Below are 23,331 nucleotides of genomic sequence, written 5' to 3' on the forward strand. Positions count from 1 at the left end.
TTATAAATTCATAGAAAATCAGCCGTACATCGGATCTGCACCGTTCGACTTTTATTTTGCACCATGAGGGAAGGACTATCAAAGGGGGGAGACCTGACACAAGGCAGCCAACACGTCGAAGTGAGCCCTACCCAGTTGGCATGCCAACCGTGATGGTCCTAGACAGAAGATCATTCCACTCACAAAGGACCTGCATATGGAAGTGGATTCAGTACAGACTGAAACACAGGACAGTGACCAGCCCTTCCCTCCGGGGGCAGGAAACAGTGAACTCCTCTTTGTCCTCAGGAATGTAATCATGGGGAGGGGAAAGAAGGAACCGGACAGGTGACAATACCCTCAGGTTACCACCACAACTCCTCCTTCAAAGAAGTCTCTCAGCCTCACTCACCTCACAGAGTGTTTGTTGTGGGGGAGGAAGGGAAAGAAGAATGTTAGCCGCTTTGAGACTCCTTCTTCTTCTCCCTGAACCCCTCCTCTTTGTGATGTGTCAATGATGTAGTCATGATGTAATCATGGTGTAGTCATGATGTAGTCTTGGGGGTGCAGCATGGGGGATTAGCAGCTAATAAAAGTTGGGGGCTTCCATCTTGTTCCACCTGGGGGCAGGTGGGAGTCCTGTGGTGACAGTCTTCAATCGAGACCAAGCCGACTGGCTGCTCTTTTGCTCTGCTCTTCCTGGCTGGTCTCCTTGTTTCTTGTCCAAGGGATCCCTCAGATTTTGGAATCCGCTTCTGGCTACAATTGTATCGGCTGCTTTTCTGAGCCTCTTGGCTGTTGTGCATGGACGGTGCCTGTGTCTGTTAACCGAAAAATCTGAGAGCTCCCTTGGACAAAAACAAAGACACCAACCAGGATAACTTGGAGCAAAAGAGCAGCCTGTAGGCTTGGCCTTTATTGAACTGTTGCAACAGGGTGCTCCCCTCACTGGCAGGAGAGAGGAAGGACCCAGAAAAATGCTGTGCAAGGGCTTATAAAGACTTTTGAAATTGCCACCCTGTAGATCAAGACCACCCCCAGAAACATCATGCATACATCACAGAAAGGAGGGGTTGAGGGAGGAGTTGTGGTGGCAACCTGAGGGTCCTGTCACCTGGCTGGTTCCCCCTTTCCCCCTCCCCATGAGTACTTTCCAGCTGACAGAGGGGAGTTGGCAGTTTCCTGCCCCCAGAGGGAAGATCCGATCATTGTCCTTTGTTCCAGTCTGTGCTGAATCCACTCCCATATGCAAGTTCTTTGTGATCTTGATTGTCTTCTGTCTAGGACCATCAGGGTTGGCATAGCAACTGGGCAGGGCTCCTGTGGATGTTCTGGGATGCTCAAGGGATTATGGCTGGCCTGTCTCAAACCTTCCCCATTTTGTAGTCCTTCCTTCATGGAGTAAAACAGAAGTGGAACAGTGCAAATCCGATGTATGGTTGATTTTCTTGAATTTATAAGAGAAGTATAGCGTATGCAGTGTGAGTGTGTGTGAAGTTTGTAGAAACTGAATGATTTGGGGGGGGGGGTTCCTGCTAAAGTGCCCACGGTCATTGTCCTGGCCTTAGTCAGAGGCTGGGGTGGGGAGGTGGGATTTGGGGGGGGGGTCGTTTAGCTGCCCCCCGTTCCTGGTTTGAACAGCGTCAAGACCTAAAACACGGAGGAATCTAAGCTCGTGGGGTGGGGGAGGGGAGGATGTTGCAATGCAAACCTTGTAGGAGGGACGGGACCCACTTTGCAGCTGGATCTCCGGGATCAGCCCCTCCCCCGCTCTCCTGATCCCAGAAGGATAAGGGGAGGGGGGAAACCTTCCTCTCCCCCCCTCAATTTTTCCCCTCCCCTCCCGGCACATCCTCCTCTCACCGCGCCCCCACAACCCCAGATCCCGCCCCCAAACATCCCACCCCTTCCTCCTCCTCCTCCAATCCGGCTTCTGTTCCGGGAATGTCCACTCCGGATTGCTGCTCTGCCCCGTAGCTCTAGGGGGGGCGCTTTCGGAAAGGGGAGGGAGGAGGCAGGGGACCCCCCCCCGTGGATGTTGCAGGAAAGGAGAATCGGGAGCGAGGAGAAAGAGGTAAAGGGGTCGCGGGGGGGGGGAGGGGAGAAAAGGACCCAGAGACCCCTCCAGCTCCCCCAAGCGCCTTCCGTGGGGCCTGGATCCCGGCACGCGTGCTGCGAAGGGCGGAGATGGGGCGCCCACCCACGAGGACTCCCTGGCCCCGTTTCCCCCGCGCAGGCATCCCTGGGGCGCGGAGAGAAGCCAGGAGAGAGACCCCCCCTGTCCCCCCTTGCTCGTCTTGGGGGGCAATAGGGACGGAGAGATGGGTTGCGCCTGGCGAGGGGTGAGCCAAGGGGGCTCTGGGTGCAGGGGAGACTCAGGGATGGGGGGCAAGGGCGGGGGGAGGAGGCGGGAGGAGACGAGGACCCAGAGACCCCGCCAGCTCCCCAAATCGCATTTCGTGGGGCCTGGATCCCGGCACGCGTGCTGCGAAGGGAGCTTTCCTCGCAGGGCGGACCCCTCGCCCCGTTTCCCAGGCTGCGCGCGTCCCATGAAAGGGTTAAGGGGCGCGAGAGACGCCTGGATAGAGACCCCACCAGTCCCTCCCTTCCTCCTGTTCGGGGGGGGCCCTAGGATGGAGAGATGGGGCGCGCAGGGCGAGGTGTCAGTCGCGGCTAGAGTGCAGGGGAAACTGCGGGAGAGAGGGAGGGGGAAGGGAAGAGGAGCACTGGGGGGGGGGGAGATAGGAAGACCAGATTTTTTGGGGGGGCGTCTCAATCATGGCTTCCTTGGGCAATCTTCGAAGGGGCCGCCTTGGCTTCTCCCTCAAGCCCAGGAATGCCGCCCCTTCAAGGCGACCAGAGAGGGATCCCTGGAACGTGGGGGGTCCTGTCCCCTCACCCTTCTTTCCTGCAATCTCCATCCACTTCCGACCCCATAAGTCCCTGCCCTGTCCGGACACAGCACTTCTGCCCAGTCCAACCATTGGTCCCCTGGAGAGGAGAGGAAATCCCCAGAGGAAGAGGGGAGAGGAGGGGCCTTCTCAGAAGTGGCTCTTGGTTTCCGCAATCCCACCCAGGAAGCAGCCAGAAACATTTTCCTCTCTCTCAGGCTTCCATCTTTATTGTCTTTTCCACTGAGGATGAGGATAATGTACACCTGTCATCAGAAACAGGGGTTCAGAGTCCATGGAATGGCTCTCAGGATTGATACAGAAGTTGCACCTCAAAAGCATTTCTGTTCCTCTTATTCTTCATAGGCAATGTCAGAGTGACTGACAAGCTGAGATACAACCCATCATCATCCCATGACAGTGACTGCATGAATCTTCCCAGTCAAAGGACCCATTTCCATGATAGACAGTGCCTGGGGCTGGAGGCTCTACACACAGGGTGTGCCTGTGCAGGCCAAAGACTGCCAGTATTAGCACAGGTGAGGTGTGTGTCATTCCCAAATTTACAGACTGTATGTGAATGAGAGTTTGTGGGTGGGATTATAATTTACGGCAACCCTGTGATTTTCTCTGCCCATAATATTTCGTAAGCTAATATTGCAGTAAAAATTCCAAAATAACTACAAAAAATCACAAGATAATAATAATAATAGTACAGTGGTCCTTCGGGTTCAGAACTCAATTTGTTCTGCAGGTCCGTTCTTAATCTGAAACTGTTCTTAACCTGAAGCACCACTTTAGCTAATGGGGCCACCACGCCGCTGGAGCACAATTTCTGCCCTCATCCTGAAGCAAAGTTCTTAACTAAAGGTACTATTTCTGGGTTAGAAGAGTCTGTAACCTGAAGCTCCTGTATCCCGAGGTACCACTCTAGACGTTATAGTATTAGTATTTCTCCCCAGCCACTCTGGGCAGCTTCCAGTACATATAGTTAAAGGTAAAGGGACCCCTGACCATTAGGTCCAGTCGTGGCCAACTCTGGGGTTGCAGCACTCATCTCGCTTTATTGGCTGAGGGAGCTTGCGTACAGCTTCCGGGTCATGTGGCCAGCATGACTAAGCCGCTTCTGGTAAACCAGAGCAGCGCACGGAAACGCCGTTTACCTTCCCGCCGGAGCGCTACCTACCGTATTTTTTGCTCTATAAGACACACCTAGTTTTGGGGGGAGGGATCCAAGAAAAAAAGATTTTTGAATCCCAGAAGCCAGAACAGCAAGAGGAATCTGGCTTCTGGGATACTGTGTGGCTGTTCTGGCTTCTTGGATAACAGCGCCAAGGGCAGCAGGATGAAGAGGCTAAGGCAGAAGCCAGGACAGGCGCCTCGCTGAAGGGGCGCTGCGCAGTTCTCCCTCTTTGCGCAGCCGAAGACTGATAAGCATAACAGGATCCAAAAATAGCAAAAATGTAACTCTGACTTAGCATTCCAAAACAGCACCCAAGTAAGAAACAGACAAGCAGAGTAGAGTAATATCAGAATATGAAGTGGGAGCAGGCGCATTTCAATACTGTAATTTATATATAATTCAATGTCAGAGTAACCCTGGGACTAGATAAAAAGCCTCCAGGTGGACGTGCCCCATCTGCCCTTCACGTTCCTCTTCCACACAGGCAGAATCTGCCTTCTGGACTGTGGGATTCACGGTTGTTCTCCTCCTCTCCATCCACCAGGGCTTGACTTCAGGTGCAGCAGAATTCCCCAGCCCCCCAAGGATTTGAGACCCATCAGCTTTCCTCACCTGGTTTAGCCGGCCGGTTGAAGCCGTTGCTTGAACCCCTGTTGCATGCTGACAGCTTCTGGAAGCCACAGGTGAGACCTGAGTGCAGGGTGGGGACCAAGGGTGGAAAAATGACCCCGGAAGGTGCAGGACATGACCACCACCAAAGGAACTACTGCTCCCCAACACCCCATGACATCTTGATTCAGGTAGGTAGCCGTATTGGTCTGAAGCACTTGAAATAAAAAAATTAAAAAATAGTCCAGTAGCACCTTAAAGGTAAAGGTACCCCTGCCCGTACGGGCCAGTCTTGACAGACTCTAGGGTTGTGCGCCCATCTCACTCAAGAGGCCGAGGGCCAGCGCTGTCCGAAGACACTTCCGGGTCACGTGGCCAGCGTGACAAAGCTGCATCTGGCGAGCCAGCGCAGCGCACGGAAACGCTGTTTACCTTCCCGCCAGTAAGCGGTCCCTATTTATCTACTTGCACCCGGAGGTGCTTTCGAACTGCTAGGTTGGCAGGCGCTGGGACCGAGTGACAGGAGCGCACCCCGCCGCGGGGATTCAAACCGCCAACCTTTCGATCGGAAAGCCCTAGGCGCTGAGGCTTTTACCCACAGCGCCACCCGCGTCCCGTAGCACCTTAGAGACCAGCTAATTTTGTTCTAGGTATAAGCTTTCGTATGCATGCACACTTCTTCAGATACACTGACACAGATGTCACCATACCCTTGTATATCGTAGGAGGGTGGGCTGGGGTTTTTCTCAGAAAGGTACTCCTACTACCATCTCACACTACCCTTCACTATATGAAGAAGTGTGCATGCACACGAAAGCTTATACCTAGAACAAACTTAGTTGGTCCCTAAGGTGCTGTTGTTGTTGTTGTTGTTTATTCGTTTAGTCGTGTCCGACTCTTCGTGACCCCCTGGACCAGAGCACGCCAGGCACTCCTGTCTTCTACTGCCTCCCGCAGTTTGGTCAAACTCATGCTGGTAGCTTCAAGAACACTGTCCAACCATCTCGTCTTCCGTTGTCTCCTTCTCCTTGTGCCCTCCATCTTTCCCAACATCAGGGTCTTTTCCAGGGAGTCTTCTCTTCACATGAGGTGGCCAGAGTCTTGGAGCCTCAGCTTCAGGATCTGTCCTTCCAGTGAGCACTCAGGGCTGATTTCCTTCAGAATGGAGAGGTTTGATCTTCTTGCAGTCCATGGGACTCTCAAGAGTCTCCCCCAGCACCATAATTCAAAGCATCCATTCTTTTGCGATAAGCCTTCTTTATGGTCCAGCTCTCACTTCCATAATCACTACTGGGAAAACAATAGCTTTAACTATATGGACCTTTGTTGGCAAGGTGAGGTCTCTGCTTTTTAAGATGCTGTCTAGGTTTCTCATTACTTTTCTCCCAGGACCCTAAGGTGCTACTGGACTTTTTTTACTTCAACTGTGTCAGACCAAAATGGCTACCTACCATGAAGAACAGTTATCTCCTTGCCTTGAATATCCTGCCTTTCAGTGCCAGATTAGGATAGTTCTCTGTCAGAAGACAAGCACAGGATCAGGCAGCACATCATCATTATAAATAACCATTGGGGTGGGTGTTTCCGTCTGGGATTCCCATGCGCCATCTGCTTTCCTTCTGGTTCTGCTGCTCTCTCCATGCAATGCAAGGCATGTAGACGGAGGTCCATCTCCCAGAACAGGAGCTTCCCTGAGCTGACCCCAAGCACCAAGCCTTGTCACTAGTTCTCTGACTGACCCAGACCACAGTCCCCAGAAAAGTCGTAGACCTGGGTCTCCCAAAATGGTCCATATGGACCTCCTGAGGTCAGTGGGACTGGGCAGGTGATTCATGAAGATCTAGAGGTGGAAACGGGGGCAGCCACTTGATTTGAAAGGCAGTCTCAGAGGACAACAGTATTACAAGATCATGCTGTGTTATTAAAGATGATTGAGGATTATGAAAGGTTGCTGATGCATTACTACCATTTGACACCTTTCCATTTTCATTTCCTAAAAATTGGGAAAATGGGTAGGACATGGGAGAATGTAGGAGATGTTTAAATAGGAGAAGGTGCTAATGGTGGTTGATGGGCCCTTTTTTCTGTGTTCTCTTTCCTGAAACCCAAACAGGATTTCCTTTCTGCCCACTCTGAAAAAGGTGATGGAGAAGACAGAATTGCAGGGGACAGGGCACCTTTCATTTCATTAGGAATAGCCATTAAAATGTGTGAAATGTGGAATATGCTTCACTGAATGAGCACACATAGTTCACATCAACGAACAGAAAAAGGAGAGAACCCATTTAAAGGTATCGAGTGCGGAAAGAGCTTGTGTTTCAATGCAAAACTTAGAAGACACCAGTGGACTCACACAGAGAGAAAACTCACACAGAGAGTATGGGAAGAACTTCAGTCAAAGTGGAAACCTTAAATTGCACAAACGGGCTCACACAGGGGGGAAACCATATGAATGTATGGAGTGTGGAAAGGAATTTAGTAATAGTGGAAACCTTGGAAGACATCAACGGGAACACACAGGGGAGAAACTTTATAAATGTATTGAGTGTGGAAAGAGCTTTAGTGATAATGGAAAACTTAGAAGACATCAATGGACTCACACAGAGGAGAAACCATTTAAATGTATAAAGTGTGGAAACGCCTACAGTCAGAGGGGACACCTGAGAAGACATCAACGTACTCACACAGGGGAGAAACCATTTCAATGTATGGAGTGTGAAAAGAGCTTTATTGATAGTGGAAGCCTTAGCAGACATCAACAGACTCACACAGGGGAGAAACCATTTAAATGTATGGAGTGTGGAAAGGGCTTCAGTCACAGTGGAAGTCTTAGAAGACATCAATGGATTCACACAGAGGAGAAACCATTTAAATGTATGGAGTGTGGAAAGAGCTTTAGTGATAGTGGAAGCCTTAGCAGACATCAACAGACTCACACAGGGATGAAACCTTTTAAATGTATGGAGTGTGGAAAGAGCTTCAGTTATAGTGGAAACCTTAGAAGACATCAACATGCTCACATCGGTAAGAAACAATTTAAATGTATGGAGTGCGGAAAGAGCTTTAGAGATAATGGAAAACTTAGAACTCATCAACGGACTCACACAGAAGAAACCATTTAAAAGTATGGAGTAAATACTAAATGCTTCACTCTGAGTGGAAATCTGAGAAAACATCAGCAGACACACAGGGGAGAAACCATTTAAAGGTATGGACTGTAGAAGAAGCTTCAGTCAGAGTGGAAGCCTTGATTTATGTCAACAAACACACACAAAAGACAACCCATATAAATATCAGGAAATTAGATAGAGGTTCACTCTTAGTGGAAGTTCAAAATCAACAGACTCATGGACAGGAGAAGCAGTTTAAATGAAAAGACTGCAAAAAGTGCTTTATTTATATTGGAGTGATTAAGAAACATCTAGGGACTCTCACATGGGAGAACCCATTTAGATGTATGGAGTGTGGGACGCCTTCCTCTCAGAGTCCGCCCTGAGCAATGAATTCAGCAGGAAATCATTCCTAAAAGAATGAAGTATATTTGATGTTCTGGTGTTTATATGTTAAACTGTATAATAATGAAATAATGAAGGCAACATCTCACAATCATGAGTATAATTATAGATGAAAGTACCTTTGGTTTTTGCACCAAACTCTGTCACCCCCCCCCCACCGCATGATCTCCAAGCACTGCTTCTTCACCAGAACTTCATCGCTGCCTCCTGCCCTGCGCGTTCTGAAGAAAACTTGAAATACTGAAATTGAATGGGAGATTTCCCCCAAGCCTAATTTCAAGAGGGGGGAGGAGGGGCTGCAGGTACCAGGGAAATCTCCGGGGGGGGGGGGTCATCTTCACTCATGAACCCCATGGGGCAACCCCAGAGCTCCTGCTTATTCCAGGGTTTCGGAAAGAGTGTATTTTTCCATAGTCCCAGAAGTTTTGCTTTAATCATGCTACTCGGGAGTTTTCCTACCAGAGGACCACAGTGCTGTGGCTGCTGTTGTTGTTATGGACTGGCTGGTGGGGGGAGGCACCAGCTGGGGGACTCACAAGGGAAGAAGGCTCAAAGCCCAGGGACTTGTGGTGCGATGGCAATAAGCCGAAAGAGGGGAAAAGGGGAGCAGACCGGAAGGGGAGATGCAGTATGAGATTCCAAATTCTTTGTATATGTGTGTAATTTAAATCAATAAAGATTATTTTAAAATATAAATAAATTTGTGGCCGGCCTGATCAAGCGTTGCTTCCTCTGGTTAGCCCCGCTGGAACTCCAGTTCATTCCAGACCCTGGGGTCTCCAGAGGACTGGTGGCTCCTCCTGGCAAATGGCCTGGTGCACGCTGGATCACCTGTCCTTCCTTGCCCCCAGAATCCGGGCAACCGAAGGTCCCATCTGGGGTGCCATCTGTTGTAAACAAAAGCTGCCCTTCTTCCCTTATGGGGGACACAAGAGCCCTTTATAGAGTCCCTTGTGGGTTCTCCATCGGTAGGAGGAAATAACAGAGACATCCAGAGACTACTGAGAAGCAAAGCAGCTAGTAAGCCTGATCTTTATTGATCTGTTGCAACAGGGTGCTCCCCTGAGGAGGACCCCGAACCAAGGCGTGCCAGCCTTTATATAGACATTTTAAATTCCCTGACCTGGAGCTCCAGACCACCCCTGCATTCATCACAGGAGGAGCGTAACCCAAGACCACCTACTACAAAAATCATACCTACATCACAGAAAAGGTGGTCTACAACAGAAATGTGAATGTTGTTGTTTTTCCTGCCTGCCAGGTTCTCTGATAATGCCTTATCTGATTCCCTTTCCTGGTAGTCTGACCATTCCTTTGAGATGGTGATTTCCCTATTCCTGAGACAATGGGAAGGTTCCCTCACCCGCTCCCTCCTTGCAGAGTAAACATTTGGTCAGTTTGGGAGTCAAAATGGTTTCAGGGCGGTCTTCCTGTGCTGCTCCAGACACGTGGTTGACATATCTATGTATGTGCTTGGTAGGTACATTTATTATCTATATAAGACATTGTTATGGAAAATCTAGGTGTGAGGCTGCTCTGCCACCTAGCTCGTCTGACTGAGTCTGCAGGTCCCTGCGGAACAAAAGGAGCGCAGCCAGAGACCGAAGCATTCATTCAGCTAATATTCTCCTTTACCTTCCTGCCCCACAACAAACACTCTGTGAGGTGAGTGGGGCTGAGAGACCTCAGAGAAGTGTGACTAGCCCAAGGTCACCCAGCAGCTGCCTGTGAAGGAGTGGAGACGCGAACCCGGTTCCCCAGATTACGAGACTACCGCTCTTAACCACTACACCACACTGGCTATCGACAAGACACTCAGGTTACCACCACAACTCCTCCCTCAACCCCTCCTCTTTGTGATGTGTCAATAATATAGTCATGATGTAGTCTTAGGAGGGGTGTAGCATGGGGGATTCGGAGCTAATAAAAGTTGGGGTCTTCTTTTGTTGGAGGCTTCCATCTTGTTCCACCTGGTGGCAGGTGGGAGTCCTGTGGCGACAGTCTTCAATCAAGACCTACTGGCTGCACTTTTGCTCTGCTCTTCCTGGCTGGTCTCCTTGTTTCTGGTCCAAGGGATCCCTCAGATTTTGGAATCCGCTTCTGGCTACAATTGTATCGGCTGCTTTTCTGAGCCTCTTGGCTGTTGTGCCTGGACGGGGCCTGTGTCCACGGTCCTTGTCCTGGACTAAGTCAGAGCTGGGATTTGGGGGAGTCATTTAGCTGCCCCCCTCCATTCCTGGTTTGAACAGCACCAATACCTAAAACACGGAGGGATCTAAGCTCGTGGGGTGGGGGAGGGGAGGATCTTGCACTTGTGGGGGGGGACCCCTCTTTGCATCTGGATCTCCGGGATCAGCCCCTCCCCCGCTCTCCTGATCCAGAAGGAAGAGGGGAGGGGGGAAACCTTCCTCTCCCCCCCTCAATACTTTCCCTCCCCTCCCGGCACATCCTCCTGTCACCCCGCCCCCACAACCCCAGATCCCGCCCCCAAACATCCCACCCCTTCCTCCTCCTCCTCCTCCAATCCGGCTTCTGCTCCAGGAATGTGGGGGGGGGGGTGAGACCCCTCCCAACCTTCTCCCGGAATTGGAGCTTCCACTCCGGATTGCTGCTCTGCCCCGTAGCTCTAGGGGGGCGCGCTTTCGGAAAGGGGAGGAAGGAGGCAGGGGACCCCCCCCCCCGTGGATGTTGCAGGAAAGGAGAATCGGGAGCGAGGAGAAAGAGGTAAAGGGGTCGCGGGGGGGGAGAGGGGAGAAGAGGACCCAGAGACCCCTCCAGCTCCCCCTCGCTTTGACCCCTCCAGCTCCCCCTCCAGCTCCCCCCCTCCAGCTCCCCCTCGCAGAGACCCCTCCAGCTCCCCCTCGGCTTTCCTCGCAGGGGTGGACGTGGGGCGCCCACCCACGAGGACTCCCTGGCCCCGTTTCCCCCGCGCAGGCATCCCTGGGGCACGGAGAGAAGCCACGATAGAGACCCCCCTTTCCCTCCCCCACTCCTGTTGGGGGGCCCTAGGATGGAGAGATGGGGCGAGCAGGGTGAGGGGCCAGTCGCGCCGGAGTGCAGGGGAAACTACGGGAGAGTGGGAGGGGGAGGAAGGGGAGCACTGGGGGGGGGGGAGATAGGAAGAACAGTCTTTGGGGACACGTCTCCATCGTGGCTTACTTGGGGAATCTCCGGGGGGGCCGCCTTGGTTTATCCCTCCCGCCCAGGAATCGACCCCCCCTTCAGGGCGACCATAGAGGGATCCCTGGAAAGTGGGGGGTCCAGTCCCCCCTCCCCTTCATTCCTGCAACCTCCATCCTCTTCCCACCCCATAAGTCCCTGCCCTGTCCGGACGCAGCGCTTCTGCCCAGTCCAGCCATTGTTCCCCTGGAGAGGAGAGGAAATCCCGAGACGAGGGGGGAGGCCTTCTCGGAAGCGACTCTTGGTTTCCGCAATCCCACCCAGGAAGCAGCCAGAAACCTTTTCCTCTCTCTCAGGCTTCCGTCTTTATTGTCTTTTCCGCTGAGGGTGAGGATAATGTACACCTGTCATCAGAAACAGGGGTGCAGAGTCCATGGAATGGCTCTCAGGATTGATACAGAAGTTGCACCTCAAAAGCATTTCTGTTCCCCCTATTCTTTGTAGGCAATGTCAGAGTGACTGACAAGCTGAGATACAACCCATCATCATCCCATGACAGTGACTGCATGAATCTTCCCAGTCAAAGGACCCATTTTCATGATAGACAGTGCCTGTGGCTGGAGGCTCTACACACCGGGTGTGCCTGTGCAGGCCAAAGACTGCCAGTATTAGCACAGGTGAGGCGTGTGACCCCCCCCTCCAAATTGATAGACTGTGTGTGAATGAGAGTTTGTGGGTGGGATTATAGTTTACGGCAACCCTGTGATTTTCTCCACCCATAACATTTCGTAAGCTAATATTGCAGTAAAAATTCCAAGATAACTACAAAAAATCACAAGATAATAATAATAATAGTACAGTGGTACCTCAGGTTAAGAACTGAATTCGTTCTGGGGGTCCGTTCTTAACCTGAAACTGTTCTTAACCTGTGGTACCACTTTAGCTAATGGGGCCTCCCACTGCCGCCATGCAATTTCTGTTCTCATCCTGAAGCAAAGTTCTTAACAGAAGGTACTATTTCTGGGTTAGCAGACTCTGTAACCTGAAGCGTCTGTAACCCGAGGTTCCACTGTAGAAGTTCTAGTATTAGTATCTTCCCCCAGCTGCTCTGGGCAGCTTACAGTACGTATAGTTAAAAGGTATAGGGACCCCTGACCATTAGGTCCAGTCGTGGCCGACTCTGGGGTTACGGAGCTCATCTCGCTTTATTGGCCAAGGGAGCCGGCGTACAGCTTCTGGGTCATGTGGCCAGCATGACTAAGCTGCTTCTGGCGAACCAGAGCAGCGCACGGAAAGGCTGTTTACCTTCCCGACAGTACAGTATATATACAAGACAGTAAAACATCAAACATTACAAACCTCCTGATACAGCTGTCTTCTAAATGTCAGATGATTGCCTGTTTCCTTGCCCACAGAAGGGAGGGCATTCCATGGGGCAGGAGGCCCTCTGCCTGGTTCCCTGGAACTTCACTTCTGCCAGCAAGGGAACCAGCAGAAGACCCTCGGAGGAGGACCTCCCTGAGCGATGGGGGTGTTACGGCAAAATCTGGGTGCGAGGCTGCTCTGCCACCCAGCTCATCGGACTAAGTCCGTGGGTCCCTGCGGAGGAAAATGAGCTCAGCCGGAGACAGGAGCAAGCAGCAGAAGATCCAAGTTTATTGCGCAACAGGTTCAAGGCGAGATTGAACCCCGAGAATGGGGCGACATAGACTTTTAAAAGTTCCCTCCAAGTCCCAGAATACAGTGCACGAAACGTCATGAATACATTTTGGGAAGGTTGGGTTTCATGGATTGCATCATGAATATTTTACACACGTCATGAATATGTTTACAGAGAGGTGGGGTTACACTGATTAACATTTAAGACAAGGGAGGGGGAATGTGCAGAGTGAGGGATATAGATAAATAAACATTTCTTGAGTACCGGTGGTGGCAGGACAATGGGACAGTGATATGCATCGTCTGCCACCTGGTATTGCCCGGAGGAAGGGTTAGGCAGGACGATCTGACAGGATTAAGAAGTTCTTGTGTACGTGCCCTGCCGCTTCAGGGATTATGGAGGTCGGGGTGCCATCATGGAGTCCAAAGGGAGCTGAGTTGAATGACACCAAGAGCTAGGAAATCGGAGTTATGGTTGATTTTATATCAATTTCCAAAGGTTTTCTATGCTTTTTGACCTATTCCGTATTGGTGATCAAAAGCGAAACAAAATGGACACATTGTAGCAAGAATGGATACACTCACGTTAGGAATAGGGTGGGAGAAAGGCATAGGAAAGATGGGGCTTATTCCGCCCGCATGAAGACAGGAAAGAGAGCCCTTTATTTACAAGGCAGGGGTACAGTGTGGTGCCTATGCAATGGTGCGGGGGCCCCTGCAGTGCCCAGCCGGCCTCGAACCCCTTCAGGGAGCGGTGGGGAAGGATGGGTACCCCCCCCCCTGTTCCTTCCGTATCAGGGGTGAAGATGCGCCTTCAGGTCCACAGGGCCGAGGCTATTGAGAGTAACCCTGGGACTAGATAACAAGCCTCCAGGTGGACGTGCCCCCTCTGCCCTTCACTTTCCTCTTCCGCACGGGCAGAATCTGCCTTCTGGACTGTGGGATTCACGGTTGTTCTCCTCCTCTCCATCCACCAGGACTTGACTTCAGGTGCAGCAGAATTCCCCAGCCCCCCAAGGATTTGAGACCCATCAGCTTTCCTCACCTGGTTTAGCCGGCCGGTTGAAGCCGTTGCTTGAACCCCTGTTGCATGCTGACAGCTTCTGGAAGCCACAGGTGAGAGCTGAGTGCAGGGTGGGGACCAAGGGTGGAAAAATGACCCCAGAAGGTGCAGGACATGTCCCCCACCAAAGGAACTACTGTTCCCAACACCCCATGACATCTAGATTCAGGTAGGTAGCCGTGTTGGTCTGACACAGTTGGAATAAAAAATTAAAAAATAGTCCAGTAGCACCTTAGAGACCAACTAAGATTGTCCTGAGTATAAGCTTTCGTGTGCATGCACACTTCTTCAGATACAGTGACACAGATGTCACCAGACCCTTGTATATCGTGGGAGGGTGGGGTGGGGTTTTTCTCAGAAGGGTACTCCTACTACCATCTCCCACTACCCATCACTATATGAAGAAGTGTGCATGCACACGAAAGCTTATACCTAGAACAAACTTAGTTGGTCCCTAAGGTGCTACTGGACTATTTTTGTTAATTTTTTACTTCAACTGTGTCAGACCAAAATGGCTACCTACCATGAAGAACAGTTATCTCCTTGCCTTGAATATCCTGCTTTTCAGTGCCAGATTAGGATAGTCCTCTGTCAGAAGACAAGCAGAGGATCAGGCAGCACATCATCATTATAAAGAACCATTGGAGTGGGTGTTTCCATCTGGGATTCCCATGTGCCATCTGCTTTCCTTCTGCTTTTCCTGCTCTCTCCATGCAATGTGAGGCATGTAGACAGAGATCCATCTCCAAGAACAGGAGCGTCCCTTGAACACCCATTCAGCTGACCCCAAGCACCAAGCCTTGTCACTAGTTCTCTGATTGACCCAGACCACAGTCCATGGAAGAGATGTAGACCTGGGTCTCCCAAAATGGTCCATATGGACCTCCTGAGGGCAGTGGGACTGTGCAGGTGATTCATGAAGATCTAGAGGTGGAAACGGGGGCAACCACTTGATTTGAAAGGCATTCTCAGGGGACAACGGTATTACAAGATCATACTGTGTTATTAAAGATGATTGAGGATTATGAAAGGTTGCTGATGCATTACTATCATTTGACATCATAGCATTTTCATTTCCTAAAAATTGGGAACATGGGGAGGACATGGGAGAATGTAGGAGATGTTGAAATAAGAGAAGGTGCTAATGGCAGTTGATGTGTCCTTTTCCCCCCTGTGTTCTCTTTCTTGAAACCCAAACAGGATTTCCTTTCTGCCCACTCTGAAAAAGGTGATGGAGAAGACAGAATTGCAGGGGACAGGGGACCTTTCGTTTCATTAGGAATAGCCATTAAAATGTGTGAAATGTGGAATATGCTTCACTGAATGAGCACACATAGTTCACATCAACGAACACAAAAAGGACAGAACCCATTTAAAGGTATGGAGTGCGGAAAGAGCTTCTCTTTCAATGCAACACTTAGAACACACCAGCGGACTCACAGAGAGAGAAAACGTTTTAAGTGCAGGGAGTGTGGGAAGAACTTCTGTCATAGTGGACACCTCAATATACATCAACGGACTCACACAGGGGAGAAACCATATAAATGTATGGAGTGTGGAAAGAGCTTTAGTGATAGTGGAACCCTAAGAAGACATCAACGGACTCACACCGGGGAGAAACCATTTAAATGTATGGAGTGTGAAAAGAGCTTTAGTGATAGTGGAAAGCTGAGATCACATGAACGGACTCACACAGGGGAGAAACCATATGAATGTATGGAGTGTGGAAAGGTTTTCAGTCAGAATGGAAGCCTTAGATCACATCAACGGACTCATACAGGGGAGAAACCATTTAAATGCATGGAGTGTGGAAAGAGCTTCAATCAGAGTGGAAACCTTAGAAATCATCAACGGACTCATACAGGGGAGAAACCATTTAAATGCATGGAGTGTGGAAAGAGCTTTAGTGATAATGGAAACCTTAGAAATCATGAACGGATTCACACAGGGGAAAAACCATATAAATGTATTGATTGTGGAAAGAGATTTAGTGATAATGGAAACCTTAAAAAACATCAACGGTCTCACACAGGGATGAAACCATTTAAATGCATGGAGTGTGGAAAGGGCTTCAGTCAGAGTGGAGACCTTAGAAATCATCAACGGACTCACACAGGGGAGAAACCATATAAATGTATGGAGTGTGGGAAGAGCTTTAGGGTTAATGGACACCTTAGACAACATCAACAGACTCACACGGGATAAACCATTTAAAGGTATGGACTGTAGAAAGAGCTTCAGTCAGAGAGAAACCCTTGATTTCTGTCAACAAACTCACATAAAATATAAACCATATAAATATCAGGAAAGTAGATAGAGGTTCGCTCTTAGTGGAAGTTCAAAATCAACAGACTCACAGACAGGAAGAACTTGTAAGAGTTGAAACCCTTCAAACCATCACAAACTCAAAGAGGAGAAGCAGTTTAAATAAAAAGATTGCAAAAAGTGCTTTATTTATAATGGAGTAATGGAGTATTTAAGGAACATCTAGGGACTCTCACATGGGAGAACCCATTAAGATGTATGGAGTGTGGAACGTCTTCCTCTCAGAGTCCACTATTTTCTTCACAGAAATGAAGTAAGCAGGAAAGCATTCCTAAAAGCATGAGGTATATGTGAAGTTCTGGTGTTTATATGTAAAACTATAATAATGAAATAATGAAGGCAACATCTCACAATGGTGAGTATAATTTTAGATGAAAGTACCTTTGGTTTTTGCACCAAACTCTGTCACCCCCCCACTGCATGATCTCCCAGCACTGCTTCTTCACCAGAACTTCATCGCTGCCTCCTGCCCTGCGCGTTCTGAAGAAAACTTGAAATATTGAAATTGAATGGGAGATTCCCCCCCCCAAAGCCTAATTTCAAGAGGGGAAAGGAGGGGCTGCAGGTACCAGGGAAATCTCCTGGGGGGGCATCTTCACTCATGAACCCCATGGGGCAACCCCAGAGCTCCTGCTCATTCTGGGGTTTGAGGAAGATGGTCCCAGAAGTTTTGCTTCAATCATGCTTCTCAGGAGTTTTCCTACCAGAGGACCACAGTGCTGTGGCTGCTGTTGTTGTCATGGACTGGCTGGTGAGGGGGGGGGGGAGGCACCAGCTGGGGGACCAACAAGGGAAAAAGGCTCAGATCCTGGGTACTGGTGGTTGGATGAGCTGAAAGAAGGAGAAAATGGAGCAGACCGGAAGGGGAGATGTTGCAAGCTGAGGAGGAAACAGGGTTTGGTGAGCGGGAAGAGTCTGGGGCAGAGAGCAGTTCAGGCTCAGAGGGAGGAGAGGAGGGGGGCCAGGAGACCCAGAGGAGGCCGGATGCTGAAGCGTCCAGGGAGACTCCCCCTCCTGCTGCGACCAGCCCATGGATTCATGTAATGAATCCTCCCCAGAATGATTTTCTTATTCCAAACAATGCCCATTTTAGGAGGAATGAATTGTTTTAAGGCGTGGAAAAGGGAAATATCTAGATTTATATGGAGTGGAAAGAAAGCGATAATTAAACACTAGTTATTAACAGATCAAAAGGAGAGAGGAGGTTTTGCATTGCCAGATTTGCAATTCTATCATGCGGAGGCAGGATTGGTTTGGATAAAAGACCTTAAATTTTTTATTACAGGATTCATCCAGCCCAGCCTTTCACATGATGAATTCTGCATTTATGTGAAATAAGCAGGGAGACAATACAGTGGTGCCTCGCAAGACGAAAAGAATCCGTTCCGCGAGTCTCTTTGTCTTGCGGTTTTTTCGTCTTGCGAAGCAAGCCCATTAGCGGGTTTAGCGGATCAGCTGATTAGCGGCTTAGCGGATCAGCTGTTAAGCGGCTTAGTGGATCAGCTGATAAGTGGCTTAGCGGCTTGGGAAAAAGGGGGGAAAGGGAAAAAATCCTGCAGGAACTCGCAAGACATTTTCGTCTTGCGAAGCAAGCCCATAGGAAATTCGTTTTGCGAAGCACCTCCAAAACGGAAAACCCTTTCGTCTAGCGGGTTTTCCGTCTTGCGAGGCATTCGTCTTGCGGGGCACCACTGTATACCGTTCTCCTTCTTGTTCCACATAGAGATTTCTCAGGAGACAGATGAGGTGATCAGGCACTCCCATTTCTTTAAGAACTCGCCATAGTTTGCTGTGGTCAACACAGACAAAGGATGTTCTGTAGTCTCCATAATCCAGCGCATGTTTGCAGTTTGGTCTGTTGTACTTCTGTCCCTTCGAAATCCAGCTTGCACTTCTGGGTGTTCTCGGTCCACATACTGCTTAAGCCTGCCTTGTAGCATCTTAAGCATAACCTTGCTAGCCTGTGAAATGAGCGCAATTGTGCGGTAATTGGCGCATTCTTTGGCACTGCCCTTCTTTGGGATTGGGATTCATGTGTGGCAGGAAACCCTCCCCTCAATCATTCAGTTTGTACAAACATGACACTCACACACGACATACGCAATGCTTCTGTTATAAATTCATACAAAATCAGCGGTACATCGGATCTGCACCGTTCAACTTTTATTTTACACCATGAGGGAAGGACTATCAAAGGGGGGAGACGTGACACAAGGCAGCCAACATGTCCCAGAGAGCCCTACCCAGTTGGCATTCCAACCTTGATGGTCCTGGACAGAAGATCATTCCACTCACAAAGGACCTGCATATGGAAGTGGATTCAGTATGGACTGAAACACAGGACAGTGACCAGCCCTTCCCTCTGGGGGCAGGAAACAGTGAACTCCCCTTTGTCCTCAGGAATGTAATCATGGGGAGGGGAAAGGAGGAACCGGACAGGTGAGAAGACCCTCAGGTTACCACCACAACTCCTCCTTCAGAGAAGTCTCTCAGCCTCACTCACCTCACAGAGTGTTTGTTGTGGGGGAGGAAGGGAAAGGAGAACGTTAGCCGCTTTGAGACTCCTGAAGGGGAGTGATAAAGTGGGATATCAAATCCAAACTCTTCTTCTCCCCGAACCCCTCCTCTGTGTGATGTGTCAATGATGTAGTCATGATGTAGTCTTGGGGGTGTAGCATGGGGGATTAGCAGTTAATAAAAGTTGGGGTCTTCTTTTGTTGGGGGCTTCCATCTTGTTCCACCTGGTGACAGGTGGGAGTCCTGTGGCGACAGTCTTCAATCAAGACCTACTGGCTGCTCTTTTGCTCTGCTCTTCCTGGCTGGTCTCCTTGTTTCTTGTCCAAAGGAGCCCTCAGATTTTGGAATTCGCTTGGCTGTTGTGCCTGGACGGGGCCTGTGTCCACGGTCCTTGTCCTGGACTAAGTCAGAGCTGGGATTTGGGGGATTTTTTTTTTTTTTGTATTGTCTTATTTTGGAGTCATTTAGCTGCCCCCCTCCATTCCTGGTTTGAACAGCACCAATACCTAAAACACGGAGGGATCTAAGCTCGTGGGGTGGGGGAGGATCTTGCACTTGTGGGGGGGGACCCCTCTTTGCAGCTGGATCTCCGGGATCAGCCCCTCCCCCTCTCCTGATCCAGAAGGAAGAGGGGAGGGAGGAAACCTTCTCCCCACCTCAATCCTTTCCCTCCCCTCCCGGCACATCCTCCTCTCACCCCGCCCCCACCATCCCAAATCCCTCCCCCAATACATTGTTCCTCCTCCTCCTCCAATCCTGCTTCTGTTCCGGGAATGGGGAGTGTGAGCCCCCCCCCCCAACTGCCTGCTTCTCTCGGAAGTGGAGCTTCCACTCCGGATTCCTGCTCTACCCCCTAGCTCTAGGGCCGCGCGCTTTCGGAAAGGGAGGAGGGGCGGCAGGTAAATCGGGAGCGAGGACAAAGAGGTAAAGGGGTCACGGGGGGGGGGAGGCTGGAGAAAAGGAACCAGAGACCCCTCCAGCTCCCCCAAGCGCCTTCCGTGGGGCCTGGATCCCATGCTGCGAAGGGGCGGACATGGGGCGCCCACCCACGAGGACTCCCTGGCCCCGTTTCCCCCGCGCAGGCATCCCTGGGGGGCGGAGAGAAGCGGGTCAGGAAAGGGTTAAGGGGTGCGGGAGGCGCCTGGATAGAGACCCCCTGTCCCTCCCCGGCTCGTCTTGGGGGGCCCCTCCGGATGGAGAGATGGGTCGCGCATGCCGAAGGGTGAGCCAAGGGGGCGTCTGGATGCAGGGGAGACTCCGGGAGAAAGCGAGGGGGTCATGGAAGTGGGGGGAGAAGGGAGGAGGAGGAGGGAGGGGAGCATACCCGGGGCAAGGAAGCGCAGCAATGTGGGGGGAGAGGAAGACCAGTCTTTGGGGAGACATCTCCATCCTGACGCCCACGATGAATCTCCGGAGGGGCCGCCTTGGCTTCTCTCTCCCGCCCAGGAATCCACTCTCCTTCAAGGCGAGCAGACAGGGATCCCTGGAAAGTGGGGTCTAGTCCCCCCACCCCTCCCTTCCTGCAATCTCCACCCTCTTCCCTCCCCATAATCCCCTGCCCTGTCCAGACGCAGCGATTCTGCCCAGTCCAACCACTGGTCCCCTGGAGAGGAGAGGAAATTCCAAGAGGGGAGGGGGGAGGCCTTCTCAGAAGCGGCTCTTTGTTTCCGCAATCCCACCCAGGAAGCAGCCAGAAACCTTTTCCTCTCTCTCAGGCTTCCATCTTTATTATCTTTTCCACTGTGTATGAGGATAATGTACACCTGTCATCAGAAATAGGGGTGCAGAGTCCATGGAATGGCTCTCAGGATTGATATAGAAGCTGCACCTCAAAAGCATTTCTGTTCCTCTTATTCTTTGTAGGCAGTGTCAAGAGTGACTGACAAGCTGAGATACAACCCATCATCCTCCGATGACAATGACTGCATGAATCTTCCTAGTCAAAGGACCCATTTTCTTGATAGACAGTGCCTGTGGCTGGAGGCTCTACACACCGGGTGTGCCTGTGCAGGCCAAAGACTGCCAGTATTAGCACAGGTGAGGTGTGTGACCTTCCCAAATTTACAGACTGTATGTAAATGAGAAGTCGTGGGTGGGATTATATTTTACACAGCAACCCTGTGATTGTCTCCACCCATAACATTTCATGAGCTGATATTGCAGTACAAATTCCAAAATAACTACAAAAAACCCCACAAGATAATAATAATAATTTTACTATTTATACCCCGCCCATCTGGTTGGGTTTCCCCAGCCACTCTGGCCAGCTTCCAGTACACATAAAAGACAGTAAAACATCACACATTAAAAACCTCCAGATACAGGTCTACCTTCTGCTATCTTCTAAATGTCAGATAGTTGTTCATTTCCTTGACCTCTGAAGGGAGGGCGTTCCACAGGGTGGGCACCACCACCGAGAAGGCCCTCTGCCTGGTTCCCTGTAACCTCACTTATCACAGAGAGGGGCCAGCAGAAGACCCTCAGAGGAGGACCTCAGAGTTCAGAGTGAAGGATGTGGAGGGGGGGACGCTCCTTCAGGTCTACAGGGCCAAGGCGGTTGAAGGCTTTAGGTCGCAGATCTTGTTCTTCCATAATGATCTCCAAGTCCGACATATAGTTAGCAGAGTAGAAAAAAACACTCAGAGGCAGCAAAAAAATCCATTCAGCGGATAAATTTAGTATTGAAGGCAAAGAATCATAACAATCCAATAACTGAATTTACAGTAAAACCCTAACACAGCATAGCAAAACAGCACTCAAGTAAGAAAGACACAAGAAGAGTAGAGAATAGCAGAATAGGAAGTGGGACCAGACTTAGACCTGGGTCTCCCAAAATGGTCCACTTGGACCTCTTGAGGCCATTGGGACTGTGAAGGTGACTCATGAAGATCTAGAGGTTGAAACAGGGCTGGATGGAGGATTATAATAATATAATCATAATAATTTATTATTTATACCCCGCCCATCTGGCTGAGTTTCCCCAGCCACTCTGGGCAGCTCCCAATCAAATGTTTAAAACAGTACAGCGTTAAATATTAAAAACTTCCCTGAACAGGGCTGCCTTCAGATGTCTTTTAAAGATAAGATAGCTGCTTATTTCCTTCACATCTGAAGGGAGGGTGTTCCACAGGGTGGGCGCCACTACCGAGAAGGCCCTCTGTCTGGTTCCCTGTAACCTCATTTCTCACAATGAGGGAACCGCCAGAAGGCCCTCAAAGCTGGACCTCAGTGTCTTTATGATGCAGAGGATGGGGAATGTCCAAAGGAATGATGGACCAGAGAAAGAGAGGGCCTGTTCATGGACAGAGAGCAGCTGCCTTTCCTGTGAGGAAACAATTGATTTGAAAAGGCTGTATTCCAAGATCATGCTGTGCTATTAACGATGATTGAGGATTATGAAAGGTTGCTGCTGCATTACTATCATTTGATGACATTGCTTTTTCATTTGCTGTGCGTAAGAGGGGGTGGGGTGGGTGTTTAGTTGGGCGCGGGAATTTGTTTAATTTAATTTAATTATGGTGTGTTTGTAACATTCTCTTTTTTTGGTTTGTTTTATTTTGTTAGTTTGTTGTATAGGTTTTAATTTGATTTTAAGGGGAGGGGTCAGGGCTGCCTGGGAGTGGGTCCCATCAAACAAAATGGCTGAGGCAAGTTCCATGGGGTGTGTGTGTGTGTGTGTGTGTGTGTGTGTACTGGGACAACCGATCTCAGTGATCACGGGTAGGAGGAGGAGTTATGCTAAGACCAGACCACGTCATTACCGAGGAAGCGGGCTTAGTCATTGTTTGAGGACTATCCCTGCCTCCAGGTCTGGTCTTGACCAGATGGGATACTGGAATCAGCAAAGGGATACCCACACAACCTGAAGGTGCTGCTGTGCAATGCCAGGTCAATGATCCATAAAAGCATTGTGATCCATGACTTGATTGTGGATGGAGGACTTGACCTGGCATGTGTAACAGAGGCTTGGTTGGATGAAGCAGATGGGCCTGTCCTTGCCGCTGCTTGTCTGCCAGGTTTCTCTTACACACAGCAACCCAGGTCATGTGGGCGGGGAGAGGGGTTTGCAGGGGTTTTTTGGAAGTCATTAGTTTGCACCAGGCATCCTATTGAGAAGACCCAGTTTTCTGAGTGCATGTTCTGGAAGTTGGGCAATAGGGGCAGTACAGGATTCCTTTTGGTGTACTGACCCCCCCCCCCCCGCTTCACCAAGGATTCCCTGCCCGAGCTGCTTCAGGTCATGGTGGATGTTCTCCTGGAGACACCTAGTTTGGTTGTCCTAGGGGATTTTAACATCCATGCCGACACCACCTTACAAGGGGCCGCTCGGGACTTCGTGGAAAACATGGCCTCCATGGGGCTGTCCCTGAATAAGTCTGGCCCAACCCATAGCCGCAGACATGCCTTGGACCTGGTGTTTACCTCTATGGATGTTCATGATCTGACACTAAGTAAAAGCAAAACAAAAGA

General features: G+C 50.2%; 2 protein-coding genes across 5 annotated transcripts in view; both read left to right on the plus strand.

Annotated features, from left to right (window-relative positions):
- The first annotated feature begins 1,605 nt into the window (after nucleotides 1–1,605).
- On the plus strand, nucleotides 1,606–8,877 carry LOC114605992 (uncharacterized). Of its 4 annotated transcripts, XR_013394476.1 has the most exons (5): nucleotides 1,606–2,053; nucleotides 3,237–3,414; nucleotides 3,625–3,740; nucleotides 4,598–4,736; nucleotides 5,548–6,279. XR_013394476.1 is itself a non-coding variant. In XM_077935465.1 (4 exons), exon 4 carries the CDS (start codon nucleotides 6,984–6,986, stop codon nucleotides 7,782–7,784), a length of 801 nt encoding a protein of 266 aa, XP_077791591.1. In that variant the 5' UTR covers nucleotides 1,910–2,053; nucleotides 3,237–3,414; nucleotides 4,598–4,736; nucleotides 6,776–6,983; the 3' UTR covers nucleotides 7,785–8,877. The 4 variants fall into 4 exon arrangements, 3 of the variants coding, with proteins under 3 accessions (XP_077791591.1, XP_077791592.1, XP_077791594.1); XM_077935465.1 differs by lacking the exons at nucleotides 3,625–3,740; nucleotides 5,548–6,279 and adding an exon at nucleotides 6,776–8,877 and having other exon boundaries at nucleotides 1,910–2,053; XM_077935466.1 differs by lacking the exons at nucleotides 3,237–3,414; nucleotides 3,625–3,740; nucleotides 5,548–6,279 and adding an exon at nucleotides 6,776–8,877 and having other exon boundaries at nucleotides 1,910–2,053.
- A 1,828-nt stretch (nucleotides 8,878–10,705) lies between these two features.
- LOC114605994 (uncharacterized) overlaps nucleotides 10,706–23,331 on the plus strand; it is a 31,256-nt gene continuing 18,630 nt past the window's right edge. Inside the window, exons 1-4 of the mRNA XM_077935475.1 lie at nucleotides 10,706–10,901; nucleotides 11,802–11,974; nucleotides 13,934–14,188; nucleotides 15,220–16,160. Coding sequence (XP_077791601.1) covers nucleotides 15,343–16,160 — 818 coding nt within the window. The 5' untranslated portion in view covers nucleotides 10,706–10,901; nucleotides 11,802–11,974; nucleotides 13,934–14,188; nucleotides 15,220–15,342. The remainder of the gene's footprint in view (nucleotides 10,902–11,801; nucleotides 11,975–13,933; nucleotides 14,189–15,219; nucleotides 16,161–23,331) is intronic.

The sequence above is a fragment of the Podarcis muralis genome, chromosome 10 (genome assembly GCF_964188315.1).
Source record: "Podarcis muralis chromosome 10, rPodMur119.hap1.1, whole genome shotgun sequence".
In the NCBI taxonomy this organism is placed as follows: domain Eukaryota; kingdom Metazoa; phylum Chordata; class Lepidosauria; order Squamata; family Lacertidae; genus Podarcis; species Podarcis muralis.

Excerpts from the sequence above, each read along its gene's own strand:
- LOC114605992 (XM_077935465.1), top strand. The coding sequence starts at position 6,984 with ATGCAAAACTTAGAAGACACCAGTGGACTCACACAGAGAGAAAACTCA.